This window comes from Lissotriton vulgaris, unplaced genomic scaffold, assembly GCF_964263255.1.
Source record: "Lissotriton vulgaris unplaced genomic scaffold, aLisVul1.2 SCAFFOLD_1038, whole genome shotgun sequence".
Lineage (NCBI taxonomy): Eukaryota > Metazoa > Chordata > Amphibia > Caudata > Salamandridae > Lissotriton > Lissotriton vulgaris.
Window position 1 is genome coordinate 712,028 of NW_028244376.1, and position 22,864 is coordinate 734,891.

Below are 22,864 nucleotides of genomic sequence, written 5' to 3' on the forward strand. Positions count from 1 at the left end.
TGCATTATTGGGTACAGGCGAAGAGGTTGGCTCGGTTGCCATTTCCGTACGCCCCAAATATCCCCATTAGTGGATTGCCTACTAGGCGTGGGGTGCTATTGATGACCCAAATACAGGTGTGGACCCTGGAAGGGGTGGGGACAGTCGGGGATTTATTTCTCGAGGGCCACTTGATGCCCCATGATGAGTTTGTACGCACTAACTCGCTGCCTGACACCTTGTTTCTCATTCACGCGGCTGTAGTGCATTTCATTCGCACTCATTGGTATATGGATCAAACAGAACCCATAACTTTTCAATTACTGAGATCACAACACATTATGGGTCATGGCCGACACTTGGTGCGATGGCTTTATCGAGGCCTGAGAGAACATTTGCATGTTCCACTAATACACCTTAGGCAGAAGTGGGACCTGGCCTTGGGGCGGGAGCTGGAGGATAGAAGATGGGCCCAAATGCTAGAACATCCCCGGCGAGTCTCTCGGAATTGCTGTTTAAAAACGATTCAGTTATTTGTACTACATAGAGCATACCTTGCCTCAGCTACGATACGGAAAATGTTTCCCCCGGCGGCGGCTGTATGTCCGTGCTGTAGGATGCATGACGCTGATTTTCTTCGTATGATATGGTCGTGTCGGGTGCTGCAGGGTTTTTGGTCAGAGGTTGTCCGGGGGTTGGAGGTGTTGACAGAGCGTGCGCCGTGGGACACGATCGTGGCCTGCCTTTTGGGATTATTCCCCCTCCCTAAGAAGGCTAAATTGCTACGCAGATTTGCAGGGTAGGCCCTGATATTGGCAAAACGTATGATTACACGACGCTGGAAATTTACTCTAGCGCCGCGAGTGGGCGATTGGCGTGAGGAAGTGGGCAGATGGACGGTTGCAGAAAGGGAGGCTTTGCACCGTGAAGAATAAAGAGGACTGCGAAAGCGGCCGATTTCGCTGGACTGGACACACCTAGTGGAACAATTCAAGGCTATGGAACATGTTGAGCCCTCGGGTTCGCAACACAGTAGGCGGGACAGTGGTGCAGTATCATAGGGGCTGGTGGATTCATGCTTACCCACACTCTACCTGGGGGCCTCCTTTCTGCTTCCTTATCCCCGGTCCTGTTCCTTTGTCCCTGTCCCCTTTGGGTCTCCCCCCTCTTCTTGCTCCTCTTTGTGTTTCACTCCCCTCTCCTTCTTCTTCCCCCCTCCTTCCCCCCCCTCCTCGGTACGCGCCCCTTTACGGGGTTCACAGACCGGATGCGCACTGGACGCAGGAACATCAGCGTAGTGTGTAATCTGTATAGCGGCACTTAAGTTACTTGTTTGTTGGGGTATGGTTTGGGAAGGGTTAGTTTGGGAAGGAGATGTAATGGGTACTGCTCAGGATAACACTTATTAGTATTGTAGTTACCTGTCTGGATTTACGGATTGTACATTTATACTGCAAGTCATGCTGTATTTTCTGTAAGATGTATGTACACCTTATTTTAACATGCAGCCAGGATCCGGGCCGCCTTGCTAATATACAAGGCCTTCAAAATGCTTATGATTCACCGTATACACCTGTGTATTATTTGCAGTGCTCAATAAAAATATTTAAAAATAAATAAATAAATAAAATGTAAAGTCCATTAAGGGCGAAGCCATTAGCATAAACAAGGAAATAAAAGGAAATAAAAAATTGAAATGGGCAGCAAAGAATGTTTCAGTCCATCAGCTACTGACTGTAGCTTCAGCAAGGCGGTACAAAAGTAAGAGAAAAGTTCATCAAAAATCAATCAGCATAGCATCCTCTCGCAAAGGAAAAAAGAGAAAAATACGGCGATCGTCAAGTAGCAACAAGCATTTACAATGCAATGGTCTCTGCATTATTAAAGGTAGAGCTATTGGCATTGCTCATGATTTTTTTTTAAATCATAAATAAATGGCACTGTCATTTACATTGCCAATAGCTTAATCTCTTGCATATGCGAGACCTATTGCATTAGCACCCACACACAGAGTAAGTAGTAGAGTAGTAGAGTGAGAAGTTGATAGTGAGTAGGATAGAGTTATTAGTAAAGAGAGTATTAGAGAGTGAGTACTAAAAAGTGAAAGAGTGAGTATTATATAGTGAGAGAGTGAGTAGTAAAGAGTCCTAGAGCCACACACATTTACATGCACAGCCACACCTTTACATATACAAAGTGTATTTTTATTTTTAGTAGTAAAGAGTGAGTAGTATAGTGACTAATTATGAGTGAGTATTTGTGAGTAGTAGAGAGTGTAGTAAAGCGTGTGTAGTAGAGTGTGTAATAGAGCAATATAGTGAGTACTGTAGAGTATTTATTTGTGTACTAAAGTGAGTAGGGAGTATTAGAGAGTTGTTGAGTAAGTACTTTAGTAGTAGAGTGAGTAGTAGTGAGTAGTTGATATTGAGTAGTACAGTGAGTATAGAGTATTATATATTTGTCGTGTAACTAGTACAGTGAGGAGTGAGAATATTAGAGGGTGAGTAGTAAAGAGAGAGTAGTAGTGTGTAGTAAGTTGTGTGTAGTAGATAGTTTTTTGTAGAGTATTAGAGTGAGTACCTTACAGCATTTTTTCTCATTGGTAAATCTATTGGGCAGTATTAGAGAGTTGTAGAGTAAGTAGTACAGTATTAGAGTGAGTAGTAGAGAGTGATTAGTAGAGAGTATTTGAGAGAGAGTAGTCCAGAGTGTAATATTTAGTATGAAGGAGTGAAAGAGTGAGTAGTAAACAGTCTTAGAGTTACACACATTTACATGCACAGCCATACTCTTACATATACAAGGTGTGTTTTTTCTTTTAGTAGTAAAGAGTGAGTAGTATATAGTGACTAATTATGAGTGAGTAATGTTCAGTAGAAGAGAGTGTAGCAGAGTGTGTAGTACAGTCTTATAGTAAGTACTGTGCATTAGATGCTATTTAGTACAGTGCGTAGTAGCGAGTAGTTGATATTGAGTATTACAGTGAGTAGAGAGTGTTATGGAGTTGTATAGTAAGTATTCAAGTTAGTAGTGATAATATTTGAGAGTGAGTAGTATAGAGTGAGTATTTGAGTGAGTATTGTGAGTTGTAGAGAGTGTAGTAAAGGGTGTTATAGTAGAGTGTGTAATAGAGTGTTATAGTGAGTACTGTAGAGTATTTTTTGTGTACTAAAGTTAGTAGGGAGTATTAGAGAGTTGTAGAGTAAGTATTTTAGTAGTAGAGTGAGTAGTAGCGAGTAGTTGATATTTAGTAGTATAGTGAGTAATGGCAATAGGTGAGCATTAGAGAGTAGTAGAGTGTATTAGCGGACACAGAGCCACACACACACACACACAGAGACACACACACACACAGAGCCACACACACACACACACACACACAGAGCCACACACACACAGAGAGCCACACACACACACACACACACACACAGAGCCACACACACACACAGTGAGCCACACACACACCCAGAGCCACACACACACACAGAGAGCCACACACACACAGAGAGCCACACACACAGAGAGCCCCACACACACAGAGCCACACACACAGAGAGCCACGCCCACAGAGAGCCACACACACAGCGAGCCCCACACACAGTGAGCCCCCCACACACACATACACAGCCCCACACACACACACAGAGCCCCACACACACACACACACACAGAGCCCAACACACACACACGGAGCCCAACACACACACACAGCCCAACACACACACAGCCCAACACACACACAGCCCAACACACACACAGAGCCCAACGCACACACAGAGCCCAACACACACACACAGAGCCCAACACACACACACAGAGCCCAACACACACACACAGAGCCCAACACACACACACACAGAGCCCAACACACACACACACACAGCCCAACACACACACACACACAGAGAGCCCAACACACACACACAGAGCCCAACACACACACACACAGAGCCCAACACACACACACACAGCACAACACACACACACAGAGCCCAACACACACACGCAGAGCCCAACACACACACACAGAGCCCAACACACACAGACACAGAACCCAACACACACAGAGCCCAACACACACAGACACACAGAGCCCAACACACACACAGAGCCCAAGACTCACAGAGCCCAAGACACACAGAGCCCCACACACACAGAGAGCCCAACACACACACAGAGCTCCACACACACACAGAGCCCCCCACACACACAGAGCCCAACACACACAGAGCCCAACACACACAGAGCCCAACACACACAGAGCCCAACACACTCAGAGCCACACACACACAGAGCCCAACACACACAGAGAGAGCCACACACACACACAGAGCCACACACACAGAGAGCCACACACACAGAGAGCCACGCCCACAGAGAGCCACACACACAGTGAGCCCCACACACAGTGAGCCCCCCCCCACACACACACACAGCCCCACACACACACACAGAGCCCCCCCCACACACACAGAGCCCAACACACACACACGGAGCCCAACACACACACACATCCCAACACACACACAGCCCAACACACACACAGCCCAACACACACACAGAGCCCAACACACACACACAGAGCCCAACACACACACACACACAGAGCCCAACACACACACACCCCAACACACACACACACACACAGCCACACACACACACACACACACACACACAGAGCCCCACACACACACACAGAGCCCAACACACACACACAGAGCCCAATACACACACACACAGAGCCCAACACACACACACACACAGAGCCCAACACACACAGACACAGAACCCAACACACACAGACACACAGAGCCCAACACACACAGACACACAGAGCCCAACACACACACAGAGCCCAAGACTCACAGAGCCCAAGACACACAGAGCCCCACACACACAGAGATCCCAACACACACACAGAGCCCCACACACACACAGAGCCCCCCACACACAGAGCCCAACACACACAGAGCCCAACACACACAGAGCCACACACACACAGAGCCCAACACACAAACACACACACAGAGCCCAACACACACACACACAGAGCCCAACACACAAAGACACACAGAGCCCAACACACAGACACACAGAGCGCCACACACACACACAAGACGCCACACACACAGAGCGCCACACACACACAGAGCGCCACACACACACAGAGCGCCACACACACACACAGCACCACACACACAGAGCGCCACACACACACACACACACACAGAGCGCCACACACACACACACACAGAGTGCCACACACACACAGAGGGCCACACACACACAGAGCGCCACACACACACAGAGCGCCACACACACACACAGAGCGCCACACACACACAGAGCACCACACACACACACACACACAGCGCCACAAACACACAGAGCGACACACACACACACACACACAGAGCGCCACACACACACAGAGCGCCACCACACACAGACAGAGCACCACACACACACAGAGCGCCACACACACAGAGCGCCACACACACACACAGAGCGCCACACACACACACAGCGCCATACACACACACACAGAGCCCCACCCACACACACACAGAGCCCAACACACACACACACAGCCCAACACACACACACACAGAGCCCAACGCACACACACAGAGCCCAACACACACACACATAGCCCAACACACACAGACAGAGCCCAACACACACACAGACACACAGAGCCCAACACACACAGACACACAGAGCCCAACACACACAGACACACAGAGCCCAACACACACACAGAGCCCAAGACACACAGAGCCCAAGACACACAGAGCCCCCCACACACACAGAGCCCAACACACACACAGAGCCCCACATACACACAGACCCCAACACACACAGAGCCCAACACACACAGAGCCCAACACACACAGAGCCCAACACACGCAGAGCCCAACACACACAGAGCCCAACACACACAGAGCCACACACACACAGAGCCCAACACACACACACACACACACACACACAGAGCCCAACACACAAAGACACACAGAGCCCAACACACAGACACACAGAGCGCCACACACACACACAGAGTGCCACACACACACACAGAGCGCCACACACACACAGAGCGCCACCACACACACACAGAGTGCCACACACACACAGAGCGCCACACACACAGAGCGCCACACACACACACAGCGCCATACACACACACACAGAGCCCCACCCACACACACACAGAGCCCAACACACACACACACAGCCCAACACACACACACAGAGCCCAACGCACACACACAGAGCCCAACACACACACACATAGCCCAACACACACAGACAGAGCCCAACACACACACAGACACACAGAGCCCAACACACACAGACACACAGAGCCCAACACACACAGACACACAGAGCCCAACACACACACAGAGCCCAAGACACACAGAGCCCAAGACACACAGAGCCCCACACACACACAGAGCCCAACACACACACAGAGCCCCACATACACACAGACCCCAACACACACAGAGCCCAACACACACAGAGCCCAACACACGCAGAGCCCAACACACACAGAGCCCAACACACACAGAGCCACACACACACAGAGCCCAACACACACACACACACACACACACACAGAGCCCAACACACAAAGACACACAGAGCCCAACACACAGACACACACAGCGCCACACACACACACACAGAGTGCCACACACACACACAGAGCGCCACACACACACACACACACAGAGCACCACACACACACAGAGCGCCACACACACACAGAGCGCTACACACACACAGAGCGCCACACACACACACAGAGTGCCACACACACACAGAGCGCCACACACACACACAGAGCGCCACACACACAGAGCGCCACACACACACACAGAGTGCCACACACACACACAGAGCGCCACACACACACAGAGCGCCACACACACAGAGCGCCACACACACAGAGCGCCACACACACACAGAGCGCCACACACACACACAGAGCGCCACACACCGAGCGCCACACACACACACACAGAGCGCCACACACACACACACAGAGCACCACACACACACACACACAGAGCACCACACACACACAGAGCGCCACACACACAGAGCGCCACACACACACACACATAGCGCCACACACACAGAGCACCACACACACACACAGAGAGCCACACACACACACAGAGCGCCACACACACACACAGAGCGCCACACACACACACAGAGCACCACACACACACTCAGAAAGGTACATGTTTCATGATTGAAGTGATGGCCTGGCATTGCGTGGAAGTGGGAAAAAACCCACAGAAGACGAGATGGTCCCCATGCAGGGCCACTGCTATCATTAATGCAGCTGCCGCAAATTCATTGTGGCCCAAGAGTGTAGAGGATCTTAGCACCCTCCTCGACCAGAGCATATGTAGGGTTTCTCCTTCGCCCCACTTAAAACCTCGGCGTTGTTCCTTTTGCATACACGAAGCTAAACTGAGTTAGTTATACGCAACCTAAAAGAAAAGGGATAAACAAAAAAAACATACTTTCAACACTTGACTCCTAAGAAGCATTTGGGGGGGTCGTACTCCGTGCACCCGGAAGCACACACTGGTCCAAATATCAACTCGTCCCATTTAAAAGGGCAAACATCGAGAAGTTGCCAGAGAATAGCATGCTCTCCGGCATAGGGCAGAGATGTGGGATGGAGTGCTGGCAACCGCACAGCCGGTGACACAGTACTCTGATGGAGATTAAACCAGAAGGTAAAGGATGTTACGGGGCGAGGATACGGACATCCGGGGGCAGAAAGACGTGCTGCACAGCGTTTCCCTGCGTGTACTTATTTGCAGTGTGACATCGACCGGAGAGCAGAAAGAGACCTGGTCTTAAAAATAAATCACAAAGCTTGACGCGTCCAGATTCTAGCTTCGTACTCTGAAAGTTGTAGTCCTGTGTATCCTATCCAAATCAAAATTACATGCTTCAGAAGCCTACAAAAAAAACTGGGCTGGATGAGGTACTCACTCAGAAACAAAATAAAAATCAAGAGCGCTAGTAATTGAAACTTGGATCGCCTTCGGCATTTGGTTACAAACATCGAACAAACGTTGGTGTTGAAGGTGAGGGGGGGTGTCAATGACAGTCAGCAAACCATCTACTGTTCAGAAATGTTATTTAGACCAGTGCGAGGCCATCACAACAAAAATGCGCTAGTCGGTACAAGGAAACCCGGAACTGCAAACTGAAAGCTCTGATGACGATCTGTCATGCTATTGGTACGATCTCAAGTCACTCTAATTACAGGACTAATTAGCACAGTGAATTTAGCGTGGGGCAGAATTGAGGTGGGGATTGAGGTTTTACTCTGCAGTCAAACTTGAAACAGGGCGGTGAAATACACCCATTGTAGCCTGATTCGTCATCTTTAGACTTCCCTGTCCGAATTTTATGGAAAGATAGTTGGTTAAATCTACTCATCTTTAATGCCTAACTGCTAGATGTTCACGTCAATTATACATGGTTTTGTGTCATGCTTCCAATCGGGTTTCTCTTTTCTCCGTGCTGGTGACGTTATCTAGAAACCTTGAGCCATGTAATTTTGTTTCCTACCATGTTTTTGTTTTTTTTGTGCATGTGTTTGGTCGGTGTTTTAGAATCATGGGAGAGCGACTGCGGGTGATCCGCCATTCTATCGCTCAGTGAGCGTGCATTTCCAAATGAAATAGTGCATGTGGATCGGAAACGGTTAATTGCACCCACATTGTACTATTATATCACATCTGCGTCCCCATGTAGCCAATGGTGTGGAGGCTGCTGCTTTGCACGTCCTGGTGTGACGCGGCACTGTGTGTGGCAGGTACACAGAGCATGTTTTCCCACGCAACAAACACACAAGATGCATTTGTGCAGGGGTGTTTCGAAAGGAGTACGTGTAAGCCCCCTCCTCCCTCCTGAGGTATAGAGCGCACAGGGAGCTAAGGCTGGTCCCCTCACAGCCCCTCATCCATCACCTCCCCCCCCCCATTCTGAGCTCCTACCTGACGAGGGGTCCGAGCTGAAGCATGTGCAGCAGCAGCACTAGCGGCGGTCGCGGCTGAGGTCCCGGTGGATGAAGACCAGGCTGAGCTGCACCAGCAGGCAGGGCAACAGCGCCAGCATTAGGGTCAGAGCCTGCCACACCCGGTCCCCCTCAGCGCGGTAGGTGCTGCTCAGGTACAGGGCTGACACCATTTCGGCGACAAACAGGAAGACGGAGAGCAGCACCGAGAAGGGGAATTTCATGGTCCCAATGTCCCCCTGGTGAGAGTAGGTGATGGCTGCGCCGAGGCGGAGGCGGCAGCAGCCCAGACTGGGGAACCGCTATCTGTCAGCCGCAGGCAGCCTGGGAGCGAATCTGCCCATCGCCTACTGCAGCCTGGACACCTCTGCTGTCTGCACCAGCCTATCGGCCCGCTCCGTCAGCCAGCCTGTTTGAAGTTGAACGTTTCCTGTTCCTCTGCCTGGTGCTCGGCTGTGAGTCACCAGACACGGAGGGCTGGGAGGGCTGGGGGACGGGAGGGAGGCAGGAGCCTGTGCTGGAATCCTGGGCTCGCTCGGGACGGAGAGGCACCTCGAGGGCCAGGGAGAGGCCCCCCGCATGAAGAGGCCCCCTCGCGGGCCCCGGCCGGGTCTTATGAGAGCCCCGCTGGAGGGACCATGACAGAGGGGTTCTGGCTGCTGCACGCTTTCTGGTGGAGCCTGGCGGCCAGCGCTGTGCCGCCCTACCTTCTAGACTCCGGTAAGTGCCCTGTGCCCCCGCCCGCCGCGCCAGTCCCAGGCTGGCTGGCCTGTGTGGATCTGCAGAGTTCAGTGTGAAGCGACTCGTACATGTCACCTGTACCCATTTATATTGGGTGGCAGTGTGCTTTAAAGTTACTGTTTTGGGCATAAAAAGCGTTTCTAGGTGCCGGCAAGTTAACTACAGTGCTGTACTGTTTGGTTGTCTGCAGAAGATAACTAGCGGGTGTAAAATTACCGCCCGGAAATATCGCCGCTAATTGTGGAATAAAACTAGCCAGTCACGCAGTAACCTTGTCTATAACAGCTCGTAATCCGTATTGTACCTTACATTCACTTTATTCACTAACCAGCGCTCAATGTAACACGTCATAAAATGACACGTCAGAGGTCAGGAAGAGGCAAAGAACAAGGGGCAGGACAGCAAGCACTCACCTGAGGACGACTTCTTCCGACGGCGGTCGGGCTGAAATGGCTTCAGCAAAGCGCCGACATTTTCCGATTCGGGGGCGTGGTTTTCATTCTCTCCTCTTCCCATTGGCTGGAAGGTAAAATTCCAGCCAATGGGAAGAGGAGAGAACGAAAACAAGAAAGAAGAGAAAAAACACGCCCCGGAATCTGGAAAAGACGGGGCTTGAACCGAGTGACGCCCCTCTCCTCCAATGGCTGGCCTCCGTTTAGGAAGCCAGCCAATGGAGAAGAGGGGAGGGTTCAAGCCCCCTACTAAGAGACATGAATTCTCGGCTGCGCGAGCACTAGTCAGAGACCTAAAAATGAATGGCGTTGCCCCTCCTTTGGGGTTTCTTCTTTTATAAAGTCGCTAACAACATCCCGGTAATGTAGCATCTCACCACCATCTGAGGACTGTTGTATGCTCAAATTCACATAATGTCACCTAGGACACTTGCAACAGTGAGATGCATTCCCATGCTGGTCATGAGAAATGAAAAATTGAGAGTCCACATAGGCCTAATGTCGGTAAAAGAGATCATGTTTCTATACGTTTTTGCACAGACTTATCTAAATGGTGCATTTACACAGAAAACATTAGACACACTAGACCATTTCATTAATAGCATAACTCCATCAATAAACGTTAATAAACAACATTTTCATAGGAAGCTCTTATTAGTGTAACTCATTTTTATGTATTTGTATTACTTTGTGTGTATGTTTTTTTCATTTTGCATTTTAAGGCACACCTTTACAGTGGTTCTATTACGCTTGTCTCATTTTCATGTGTCACTGTGTCTAACATGTACAAGGTGCACTTTCAGCTTTCATGTCTTTAATTAGTCAATGTGTTGTGTCTTAGGATTTTTTAAATCGTGGTACATCAAACTCTCTAAAACACTTTAAAAGTATTGGACTCTGGATATATTGCTTAAAACCCCATGGTTATCTTTTATAAAAGGATGATTTTACAAACTGGAAATAAAAGATCTATGGGGTCTCCTGGAAATTTAACTGCTACTGTCCTTAAGAACATATACTGATTTCACCTCTGAGAAAGATGTATTGTGCACGCTAGGTCAAATGGACTGATTGACCCTTTTCTAGACCATAAGTGGATGGACACCTGTGTTTGAAGATTTTATAGATAAGATTTCACCACCCATTGCTACAAAATGGTATATTCCGTTCCATCCAAGGGTACCTACGCTGAACAATTTTATATGCATAAAGGCATCCCAAGAACTTAGATATAATCTCTGTTCCTTTTGCAAATTGCGTGCTGACACAGAAGATTATTTTATGTTTTTGTAAGAGCTATGAAAATATATAGAAGGTGATAAATTGTTCCACCATGTAGATCCTTGTAGCCGAGGTATTACCTTATGACTTAACGAAATACTAAAATGAAAGGCCAATCACTTGATTATTTTTGCTCTAATTAGGTTCTTACATAAAGCTTGAATTGTAAGAAAACTCTCTGTCATACAGAACAAGAATTGTTATGGTGATCTATAACATGTACTTGTTTTTAACATCACTTATGTAGTTGTATTGTTCTGATGTATTTGTAAAATGTTATACTGTGTGTTTTTAGGGGAATTTATTTCCCGTAAATAAACTATTTTTGATGATAATGATGAGGAAAAACCTGTTAAGGGCTCACAATAACTATGCAAACTTTTGCCTATGGTCAAAATGGTGTGCAATGCAAGAGCATTATTAAGTGGAATATAGATAGACCCTTCCTACAAGATGTTTTTCATGAGAAGGGTTATCACCTATTTCTGATAGATGTCGGGGGATGTGGCACACCAAGTTCTGGTGCCTGAGAGTTCTAGATTTTTAGAGCGCACCTGAAATACGACGGTTTGAGAGTATGTGTTTTTTTTTACATTTTGGGATTTCCAGGTGGAGCTCTTCTTTTCTGTGCAATGCCTGAGACCCTCGTGTGATGGCAAGTTTGTCAGCCAACTAGTTTTGGGAATTTTAAGTACAAAGCTTTGTGGGTTTCACAGGAAGTTCTAAATATGCAATGTGCTTCCATGTGGCACTCGGGTGAGATCAGAACTGGGCTGATATGGTCATATTTTCTTGAACCTTTGATTAAGCTGAATATTTCCTATTGAAATACTTTCAATGGCACTAGCCAAAGGGGCATTCCAATAGTCTAGTCTTCTAACCTTGTAACACGGATTGCAAATACATTTCTTGGTAAGATTCAATTAGGGTAATTTTTGATGATCAACTATCATTTAAGTCTCAGATTATTTACGTAATGAAAATGTGTTTCTGGACTTTGAGGGCACTTAAAAAATTATTACCCCTCCTTCTACGGGATGCCTGAAAAACTGTAGTCCAAGTCTCTATTCTATCCAGATTAGACTATTCAAATGGTTTATACTTGGGTCTACCTTTCTCTCTGATTCAACGCCTACAGGTAGTCCAGAATATGGCAGCTCGTCTGCAGTTTAATCTTCCTAAGAGTACCCCAACATCGCTCTACCTAAAACAGCTTCATTGGCTACCACTGAACAAGAGGATCAGTTTTATTGATTAACGCTTGCTCACTGTGCATTCCATGACTCAGGTCCTCACTATTTAAATGAGAGAATTCAGTAGTACCAGCCTAAAGACTTGTGGTCTAGAAAAGCTCATCTGATTATGGTCCCCCACTTTATAAAAGCGAGGTGTGGTTGAGCATCTTTTTTGGTCTGAGTGGCCAAAATCTAGAATTTTCTCCGGGTCCAAATCAGGAACCTGTCTAATGAGACTGCTTTTTGCAAACTATTAAAAACTCATCTCTTAAGTCGATAAACCTCTCACATGTTTTAGCGCCAGGACACTCCCTGAGTAGCTGCACGCGCTATAAGTCATGCCATGTCATTCATTCATTCAATGAAAGTAACATACCTATAGATGATGCTACATGCAATACAAACACTATAGATGAAGATGGGAAGATTAGCCAAAGAAAAAGATGAAGACAATATATGAAGTAGGTGAATGCGCTAGGGATCTGATACAAAATAAGTAATGGAATTGTCTATGGGTGAGTAAAAGAGGCAAGATGCTATCAAATAAATTGAAACAATGGAAAAGGCTTGTACAGAGCAGTCTTTCATATATGAACACTGAAAGAGAATGTCAGAACTACCTCCAGCACTTGAAGGTATGCACAATAGGAGTCTCATTGTGAAGTAGAACGAGGTGTGAATGTTTCACTAGAAATGACCCATGTTTCAGTTACCTAGATGAAATAGAAGCTAAGATTGAATAATATGTCAAAAGATAAAAGATAAAATACTGTTAGTTGTACAGTAAACGAACCAACCAGAAAAATAATGAAACAGTTTCAGGCTTGTAACAAATATGAAAGGCACAGAAGGCTGTGGTTGGATGATGTGAGTGATGCAGACGGCTGTGACACGTGAAACAGCCAAGGTCAAAGGCCATAAATAAGATGCATGCTAAGATTGATTTATGAGAATAAAAGATTATGTGGCGAGACATCAACCTATTCTATGAGTGGTGTGCAATAGTTTGACAGGCAGAGTAAATAGGCCTGCTCAGCATTCCACGAAAAAAGACAGGAAAAAACTGCAATGACAATCATGAGCCAGATCGATGCATTTCTCTCGGCTACTTTTTCACAAGGGACACCATTATTAGACAGTAAGTAGCGCCAGCTACACCTAAAAACCATGGCAGGCGATGCCCCTTAAATTGGGAGTCATTTTTTGATTCTTCTTTCTCTTTTTTCAGATAAGATAAAAATGGTCTCTGTTACTTGTTTGTTTCTTTCTATGAGTAACACATATAGGGGCATATTAGCAAGGGCAATATCGCAGCTTTCGCAGGACTTTTTCCCGCTAAAGCGGCGATATTTTTATCGCCCTATTAGCAAGCTGTCGCTAACAGCAGTTAGCGACAGCTTTTATTTTAGGCGATAGCTACAGGTTTGGGGCCCGCTTTGCATGTCAGCGATATTTATCGCTAATGACATGCAAAGTGGGCGTACCCAAACTGTTAGCGACTGAAAACAGTTGCTAACACAGCTATCACCTATCAGCAAGGCAGGCGAAGCGATAAAAAAATCGCGCTAAGCGCCATTATCGCTATAAACTAACGCCTGCTAAAAAGTTGATTTACCTGTATAGTCAATGGGGGGTGGATTATCAGATTAAGCCCCCATTGGCGTTAATGCAAGAATATCGCTGGATTTCCAGCGATATTCTCGCATTTCGCCACTATCGCTGGATATTTTAGCACAATGGAGCAAAACGTTGCTAATAGCATGTTTTCACCGCTAAAATATCCAGCGATAGGCAGCGATTAAAAAAAAGTCGCAAACCACGTTTAGCGATAAATATCGTTATTTCTTGCTAATAGGCCCCATAGTTGTTCCATCATTCCCCGTGGTCTGTCAAACATTAGTGGCCCAGTCCATAATTTTGTAGAAGATTGATTACTCTATTTCTTCCTGCACACCTGATTCAATGAATACAGCTCCCTGAGAGTGTCGCGCTCATTTGATCCTGCTCTTCCAGCCCACCCACCTTTCTCGAGGCACCTGAAACCATTCACTGGGTGCAGCTTGCGAAGGGGTCCACCTGCATAGCCTTTGAATATGTCGCTATAGCTTTTACAACCTGGGTCCTCCTTATTTTCAGCAATGTGTGTTCCCTTATTTGCCTTCTTGAGCTCGTTGCTCAAACATTGCAAACCATTTACAGGTTCCCAGGCTCAGTCATGTATGGGGCTATGGCTGGCGTTTTGTGACTCTTACATCCCAAACGCTGGAATTCTCTTCCACCCATTTTGCATACTGTCACAGATAACTTGTCATTCTGTAAGCAATTAACAACCCTGCTATTTTTGGAAGATTCATTTAATTTATTTGAGAAACCCGAATAGTGACAGGACACCATGTTTAGGTATCATTGAACTCTATAAATATTTTTTATTCATTCAGACAACCAGGCTCGTGACCATGGAACTGGGAATGCACCTATCTCGATGAAGGGACAGTGGTCAGCTAGTAGTAGTGGAGTGAGAAGTAGCGCTGAGTGCCAGTAGAGTGAGAAGATAACCATCGTAGGTCGCGTTGGACAGAGAGAAAACAACCGCAGAAACTGGCAGCGAAGTGTGTGGGTGCAGCAGTCTTAATTTTCACCGAAGCGCGTCGACGCCTGTACTTTTAGATTGGGTTATATCCAGGAACAGCCTCATGTCTAATACAACCAATGAGTGAATAGAATGATGGTGTGAATATACTTGAACCTCTGTTTGATGAATTTAAACATTTCACATATATGTCTCTGTCTCTCATGATGTATTTTTTATGGTTTTTAATGTGTAAATTTGTGCATTTTTTATTGTTATTTCAAATTCTTTTTAATAAACCCTGATTGTGTTATATATTTGAGCTCTTTATCTCTGAGTAATATATTGTTATTTTCTGGGTTCAGATTTGTGTCTCCATCCACGCGGATGTTTCTGCATGTGTGAGATAAAAGTGGATATTGGGTGATTAGTGTGGTTGATTGTATACTTGGTTATAGGTTGATTTCGGTGCACGTCCAAGAGAGCCCTCTCTTTACATTCATTTCACTGTTCAGCAGCAGTTTACATCCTGCAGCCAGTCACACACAAACCAATAACTGCACTAAAAGATTATGAGGTGACCTCTCAAGCACGAGGCATCTACAGTAGCTTGAAGGGCGGAGTAAATAGACGTGCAGTGGGGGCCTGTGCAGGTAAGAGCGGTGGGGCGGTGGGGCCGGGTGGGTGGGCATTTCAGAGGATGATGCTGTGGGAAAATTAAATAAATAATACATTTTCCCTCGTCCTCGTCCGTCGAAATCCCCCTCCCCCTCCCAAACAGCCCCACCGCTCTTACCTGCATGGGCTGCAGCTGTAGACGTGACTGACACTACCAAGCTAAACAGCGAGTAGCTGGGCAAAACAGTGTCCTATGACCAGCTGCTCTTCAGAAGAGGCATTCTCATCTCATTAATGTGACTACTTTGAGCAGAGCCAGTCGGGGAACATCCTTTACCATGCGGATTTTACTCCGCAGTACCCTTTCAACGCGTCTTTTACAACGCAAGTCGTAACCACGACTTGCTCTGGAGGGCGCTACAGGACAAGGAATAATTTAATTTACTATCCAACACCTTCCCTACTGTACGTAGGCTGGTGTTGGAATAGTAAATTAAAAAATTCCTAAGTCCGCACCTCTACAACGCAAGTCGTGGTAACGACTTGCGTTGTAAAAAACGCGTTGTAACGGTACGCGTGGTAAAACCATGCGTCGTACCGTCGTACATCTGAGCCAGTCTCATGGTCAAGGCAATGGGGCTGCCAGAAACCTCGACAGAGGGCAGAGGGTTAGTCACACTGGCAAAAAGAGGAAAGCAGCATCTCAAGTTAGGCTATATATCCAGATGCTGTTGCCTCTGGGCCTCTCGGCTTGCCCCTACTTCTACTTAAACGTCTCCAGCTGGTGCAGAACCAAGCTGTGATACTTGTTCACAAACAACCAAAATGGCAATCTGCCAGACCTTTACTAGTAAAACTTCACTGGCTCCCAATCGCACAACGGGCAGCTTTCAAGACAGGGTGCCTAATTTTTAAGTCCCTTCACTGTAGGAGTCCTAAATTTATCAGCAGCCTGACATCGATGCATGTTCCGTCATGCAACCTGCGCTCAGCACACCTCCAGCTGCTATCCACCCCCACCTTCAAGCTCAAACGCCAGGGAGGGTGTAAGTTTTCCTATTTGGGCCCCAAATTCTGGAACTCCCTACCATTAGGGATTCGATCATGCAGCAACCTCCTGGGGTTTAGAAAAATGCTCAAGACATGGTTGTTTGAGCAGGCTCGTGCGTAATCCGTTGCTGCCTTGATATTGTCCAAAGCAAAGCACCAAGACACCTCCCGGTGTATGTGCGCTATAGAAATTTTTATTAACATAACTATACCGTCAGCTAGACACAGACACTCATCGGTAGTATGAGCATGCAGAGAAAGAGGGGTCAGAGAGCAGTGACATGGGCATGAGTGAAAAAATCAATGCCTTCAGTTGCACAGTCAAATTGGAGTGCAGCAGAAAGACACCAACACAAAGGCAAAACTAGGTAGCAAAAAGATGACATGGGACTATGCCCTGCACCATTTTGTCCCTGCCCAGAAGCATATAGTATATAGAATGCAAGGTGCCAGCCTCCATCTCACACTGTCTGGGGCATGTATGAAGAGGTGAGTGGTGGGCGCTGTATGACCTGAGACATCATGGGGATGCCTCACAAGCATAGGTCTCAGAAGACAGAGAGCCAGTGGGTATTGGAACCTAACCCAGCAAAACCAGTCAGGGAGTGTTCAGTTTATAAATATTTGGGAGGAAGGGAGCCATTTTGTTGCTCAGTTTCTTCTTTCGAGTAATGGTAACCAGAGCTGACAGCTTTAGTAAAGTTCTGCTGATGAAAGACAAAAGCTGCTGGAACTGCAGGTAATGTGTTTTAAACATGTTTGCAATTTGTGCTATTAAGTTACATTTGACTGCATTTCTTTTCATTTATAGAACTACGCAAAATTCATTCCTGGAGCCACTGTTGGTGTTCTTGAGTCAGACTCTGGAAACATTCTGCAGCTGATTATCACTGCATACAAGGTAAGGCACCAACGTTAATATTACATGTTTTTTATTCGCGGGCCGTTCCTATCTGTATTGTTTTGTAGACACATCAGACACCGTGTTACCTCTCTTTTTTGTATTGCACTCTAAAAAGCAAACATTTTCAAAATTGAGGGTAGGCTGTCTGCAGATAAGCATATTTATTTCATTGTTTAATCTACTTTTTAGCTCACATGCCGCCTACTACTCTGATATAATCAACAATCCTTCACCACATTAGATTAAAAAGAGGGTGAGGTTAGTTATGTCTTGTCACTGACATAGAGAGTGAGTTCAAAGCTAAGCAAATGACCACACACAAAGTCTATCCAAGTACTTCGGCAACAGGGAGCTAAATTTTGGCTAGATAGCATTTATCTCGGTAGAGAATGATCAAAATCGAAGGCAATAGTTCTGTGGGGACATTTTCAGGAGTGCCAAGGCTGAGGGGTAACTGGGCTCTTATTGTAACAATCAAAATATTTTACCACTAGTGCCCTGGGGCTTAACTGTACTATTGAAACCAAAATGGAGCACGGCGTACCTTACTACTTGACCAGTCGGGTAGCGAAATCAAGCCATCCAGCGCTTACTCAGGGTTTGCGAGTGAACACTCCACCGACCATCCAATAGCAGCCAATACATCAATGTCCAGCCAATGCTGTTCTTATGAAAAGAAAAAGTACTTTACTTTTGCACACAAAATAATACTGTACATAAACTTCAGAGGACACTTCCTGTATTACCCCAGTATCTCATTTCACATTCACAGTTAATTTGGGGGGAACAGGTTTTAATAGTTATCTTGATGTGCAGGTGACTCTTTAGCCCTTTGGAGGTGGAGGGAATATCAGGGAACTTTTTCCAGTGGTGTTCCCCACAGTCTGACTGACCCATCGCCAAGGAGCTGGATTAGTTCAGTCTCAATGGAGTGGCGGCTCATCTCCCTCCTGAGTCACAATTGCACAGGGCCTTCTCTGGTTTTGCTGGTGCTGGAGGTCAGCTGGGGCAGGCCACTTGAGTTAGTGTGTTCCTGCACAAGGCCAATGAACTGAGATCATTCTTCTTGTATCCTGGCCCAGCCAAGGTTGTTGTGGTCCATAGTGTGTGTGCGTGTGTGTGTGTGCGCCCAGTCAAATGGGTGTCATTAGGGAAGCTCAAGCCACAGAGCTTGTTGTCTGGCGCACATAGCTTCATAAGCTCCTCCCGCACCCCAACACAAACCCCCCCCAAACAAACAAAAGCAGGAGCCCACCCCTGGTGGGTGAAGGGATGTCATGACATCAATCAGTGTCCTCTCTGACAACAAGGGAAGCCCTTCTCATTGCACAGCTCAGTTGGATGAAGCCAGCAGATGTGGGCATATGTGTTATGCTTCCATTTATAGGCACTAGTATTCTTCAGCAAGACAATCCGTGAAGCGTGCGGTTTTATCTACCACTTTAGATACCCCAGTTATCCAGACTTCTTGTTGTGGCTTAGGAAGTGCGATTCATCTCTGAGTTACAGCAGCAGTTTCAATTCCTCAGTTCCACAACTCTTTCACATATATTGTACCCACCAAGAACCACCTTATACACCCACGGGGCGGGGGTAACTATTATATATACATCACAAATGTCACATGGGACTCACTTGTATGCAGCTTTACGCCTGCAAATCTGAAAGCCCTGAAATGTTTTTAGAATCAATTCTGCTCCACAAATTAATTGAAACAATAAGTTCAAGTTCAAGTTCAAGTTCGGATATTTATATAGCGCACTACTCACCCAGAGGGTCTCAAGGCGCTTGAGGGCGGGGGGGGGGTGGGTGCTTTATTTATCGAATATTCAGGTTTTTAGCTGCTTTCTGAAGGAGAGGTGGTTCTGTGTAAGGCGGAGGTGGGTGGGGAGAGAATTCCAGGTTTTGGCTGCTAAGTAGGAGAAGGATCTTCCCCCCATGGTGGATCTATGGATGCGCGGAATTGCGGCGAGGGCTTGGTTGGACGATCGTAATTGGCGGGTGGGGGTGTAGAAGGATAATCGTGTGTTGAGGCATTGGGGTCCTAGGTCGTAGAGGGCCTTGTGCGCGTGGGTGAGGAGACGGAACATTATTCTCTTGTTGACAGGGAGCCAGTGGAGGTCTTTCAGGTGGCTGGAGATGTGAGCTTGACAGGGGATGTCCAGTATGAGTCTGGCTGAGGCGTTTTGGATGCGTTGGTGTTTTTTCTGTAGTTTGGCTGTGGTTCCAGCGTAAAGGGTATTTCCGTAATCCAGTCGGCTTGTGACCAGTGCGTGGGTGACCGTCTTTCTTGTTTCGGTGGGGATCCAGCGGAAGATTTTTTTGAGCATGCGTAGGATGTTGAAGCATGAAGATGAGACGGCGTTGACTTGTCTGTCCATCGAGAGGGAGGAGTTGAGGATAAAGCCCAGGTTACGTGCGTGATCTGTAGGTGTGGGTGCTGTACCCAGGGCCGGTGGCCACCATGAGTCGTCCCAGGCAGAGGGGGATGATCCTAAGATGAGGACTTCCGTTTTGTCCGAGTTCAGTTTTAAACGGCTGTTCTTCATCCATTCAGCTACTTCTTTCATTCCTTCGTGTAGATTAGTTTTGGCGGTGTTTGGGTCTTTGGTGAGGGAGAGGATCAGCTGGGTGTCGTCTGCGTAGGAGATGATGTTGAGGTTGTGTTTTCACGCGATGGATGCGAGGGGACTCATGTAAACGTTGAAGAGGGTGGGGCTAAGTGATGATCCTTGTGGTACGCCGCAGAAGACTTCGGTGGCCTTTGATTTGAATGGGGGGAGGCGGACTCTTTGGGTTCTTCCGGCGAGGAATGAGATGATCCAGTCCAAGGTTTTTCCTTGTATTCCGATGTTGCTGAGGCGTTGTATAAGGGTGTTATGACAGACAGTGTCAAAGGCGGCGGAGAGGTCAAGTAGGATGAGGGCAACTGTTTCTCCGTTGTCCAGAAGCGTTCGGATGTCATCTGTAGCTGCGATGAGGGTGGTTTCGGTGCTGTGTTTGGCTCGGAAGCTGGACTGTGAGGGGTCGAGGGATTTGTTGCATTCAAGGAAGGCGGCGAGCTGATTGTTGACGGCTTTCTCGATGACTTTGGCAGGGAATGGGAGGAGCGAGATGGGGCGGTAGTTCTTAAGTTCAGAGGGGTCCGCTGTGGGTTTCTTCAGAAGGGCGCTGAGTTCAGCATGTTTCCAGATTTCCGGGAAGGTAGCGGAGTTGAAGGAGCAGTTGATGACATCGCGGAGATGGGGTGCGATGATGGAGTCTGCTTTGTTGAAGATGTGGTGGGGGCATGGGTCGGTTGGCGATCCTGAATGGATGGAGTTCATCAGGCAGATGGTGTCTTCAGTAGTGATTGGGTTCCAGTCACAAAGGATGATAGAGGGCGGTTTTGGTTCGGGGGTGGGTGGAGTTGACTGGTTTTCTGATTGGTTTTCAAAGCTGTTATGTATGTCGGCAATTTTGTTGTGGAAGAATGAGGATAATGAGTCGCAGAGTTCTTGGGAGGGAGTGATGTCATTGGTGCCGGCGTTGGGGTTGGTAAAATCTTTTACGATGATGAAAAGTTCCTTGCTGTTTTGGGCGTTGTTGTCAAGTCGTTCTTTGAGTGCTGATTTCTTGGTGGATCGGATCAGTTGGTGGTGTTTGCGGATTGCGTTCTTGAAGATGGCTAGGTTGTCAGTGGTTGGGTTTATTCTCCAGGATTTCTCGAGGGTGCGGCATAGCTTCTTGGATTTCTTAAGGTCATCGTTGAACCAGGGGGCTTTTTTGCTGCCTTGCTTGATTTGATGGTTTTTCAAGGGTGCTAGTTCGTCGGCGCTGAGGGTGATCCATTGTGTGAGGTTGGTGGCTGCTTGGTTTGGGTCCGATGATTTGGCAGGAGGGTTTAGATGAAGCGAAGAGGAGAGCTGGGCAGTGGTGATTTTGTTCCAATTTCTTCGGGGGGATAGGTTGTGGGGGGTTGTGGGTCGTGGTCTTTTTGTAGTTAAAGTGTACGCAGCTGTGGTCGTCCAATGGAGAGCTGTGGTGTGGTCGAAGGAGATGTGTGTGCTGGAGGTGAAGATTGGGTCGAGCGTGTGTCCGGCAAGGTGGGTGAGGGTGTCAACAAGTTGTTTGAGTCCGAGATTGGCCAGGTTGTCTAGAAGGGATGTGGTGTTGTAGTCGTTAATCTTTTCCAGATGGAAGTTGAGGTCTCCCAGTAGTATGTAGTTCTCGGAGGGGAGTGCATGTGGGCTGATGAAGTCAGTGATGTCTTCGCAGAATTGTGTGCGGGGTCCTGGAGGTCTATAGATGAGGGTGCCTCTGAGTGTGGTCTTGGGGTCGGTGTGGATCTGGAAGTGAAGGTGTTCGGCAGAAGTGAGGTTATCGTCGGAGCTGGTCGTGATGCGGATGGTGTTCCTATGGATGATGGCTATGCCTCCTCCCGTTTGGTTGATGCGGTCCTTTCAAATGATCTTGTACCCGTCCGGGATGGCTATGGCGATGTCGGGCGCTGATGAGGCGTTCATCCATGTTTCTGTAAGGAAGGCGATGTCCAGCGATGTGGTGTCGAGTAGGTTCCACAGTTCAATGGAGTGTCTGTGGACCGAGCGGGTGTTGAGCAGGATGCACTTCAGGTGTTTGTTGTCGGAGCTCTGTTTTGAGTTAGTGGATTTGGTGTGGGTCCTGACGCAGTCGAACTTGCAGGAGTGGCAGGTGAAGGGTCCATGGGTGTGTCTAGGGGCGGCTTGGTAGCAGTTTGGGAGTCGGCCGGGGTTGAGTGCAGAGAGGGTTGCGGCGTCGTAACTAATGCGGGTGGAGAGGAGTTTGCGGGGGCCAGAGGGTCTGGCGCTGGGCGCGGTCCAGGCACGGACGGGCGTAGACGGGCTTACCTTTGGCGCACCTTCGGCGCGCATGGGGCGCGACAGCTGCGCGTGAACGCTGCACGCGGGGGCATCGGTCATATGTGGATAGTGGAGGGGGAGGGGCGAGGGAGGGTCA

The 22,864-nt window shown here is 47.6% G+C and overlaps 1 protein-coding gene across 2 annotated transcripts in view; it reads left to right on the plus strand.

The window, feature by feature from the left end:
• The window catches only part of ITGB6 (integrin subunit beta 6), a 181,966-nt gene that overhangs the window by 112,257 nt on the left and 46,845 nt on the right, over positions 1-22,864 (plus strand). For both annotated transcript variants that reach the window (XM_086948806.1, XM_086948805.1), the window contains exon 9: positions 17,795-17,884. In XM_086948806.1, coding sequence (XP_086804932.1) covers positions 17,795-17,884 — 90 coding nt within the window. The remainder of the gene's footprint in view (positions 1-17,794; positions 17,885-22,864) is intronic.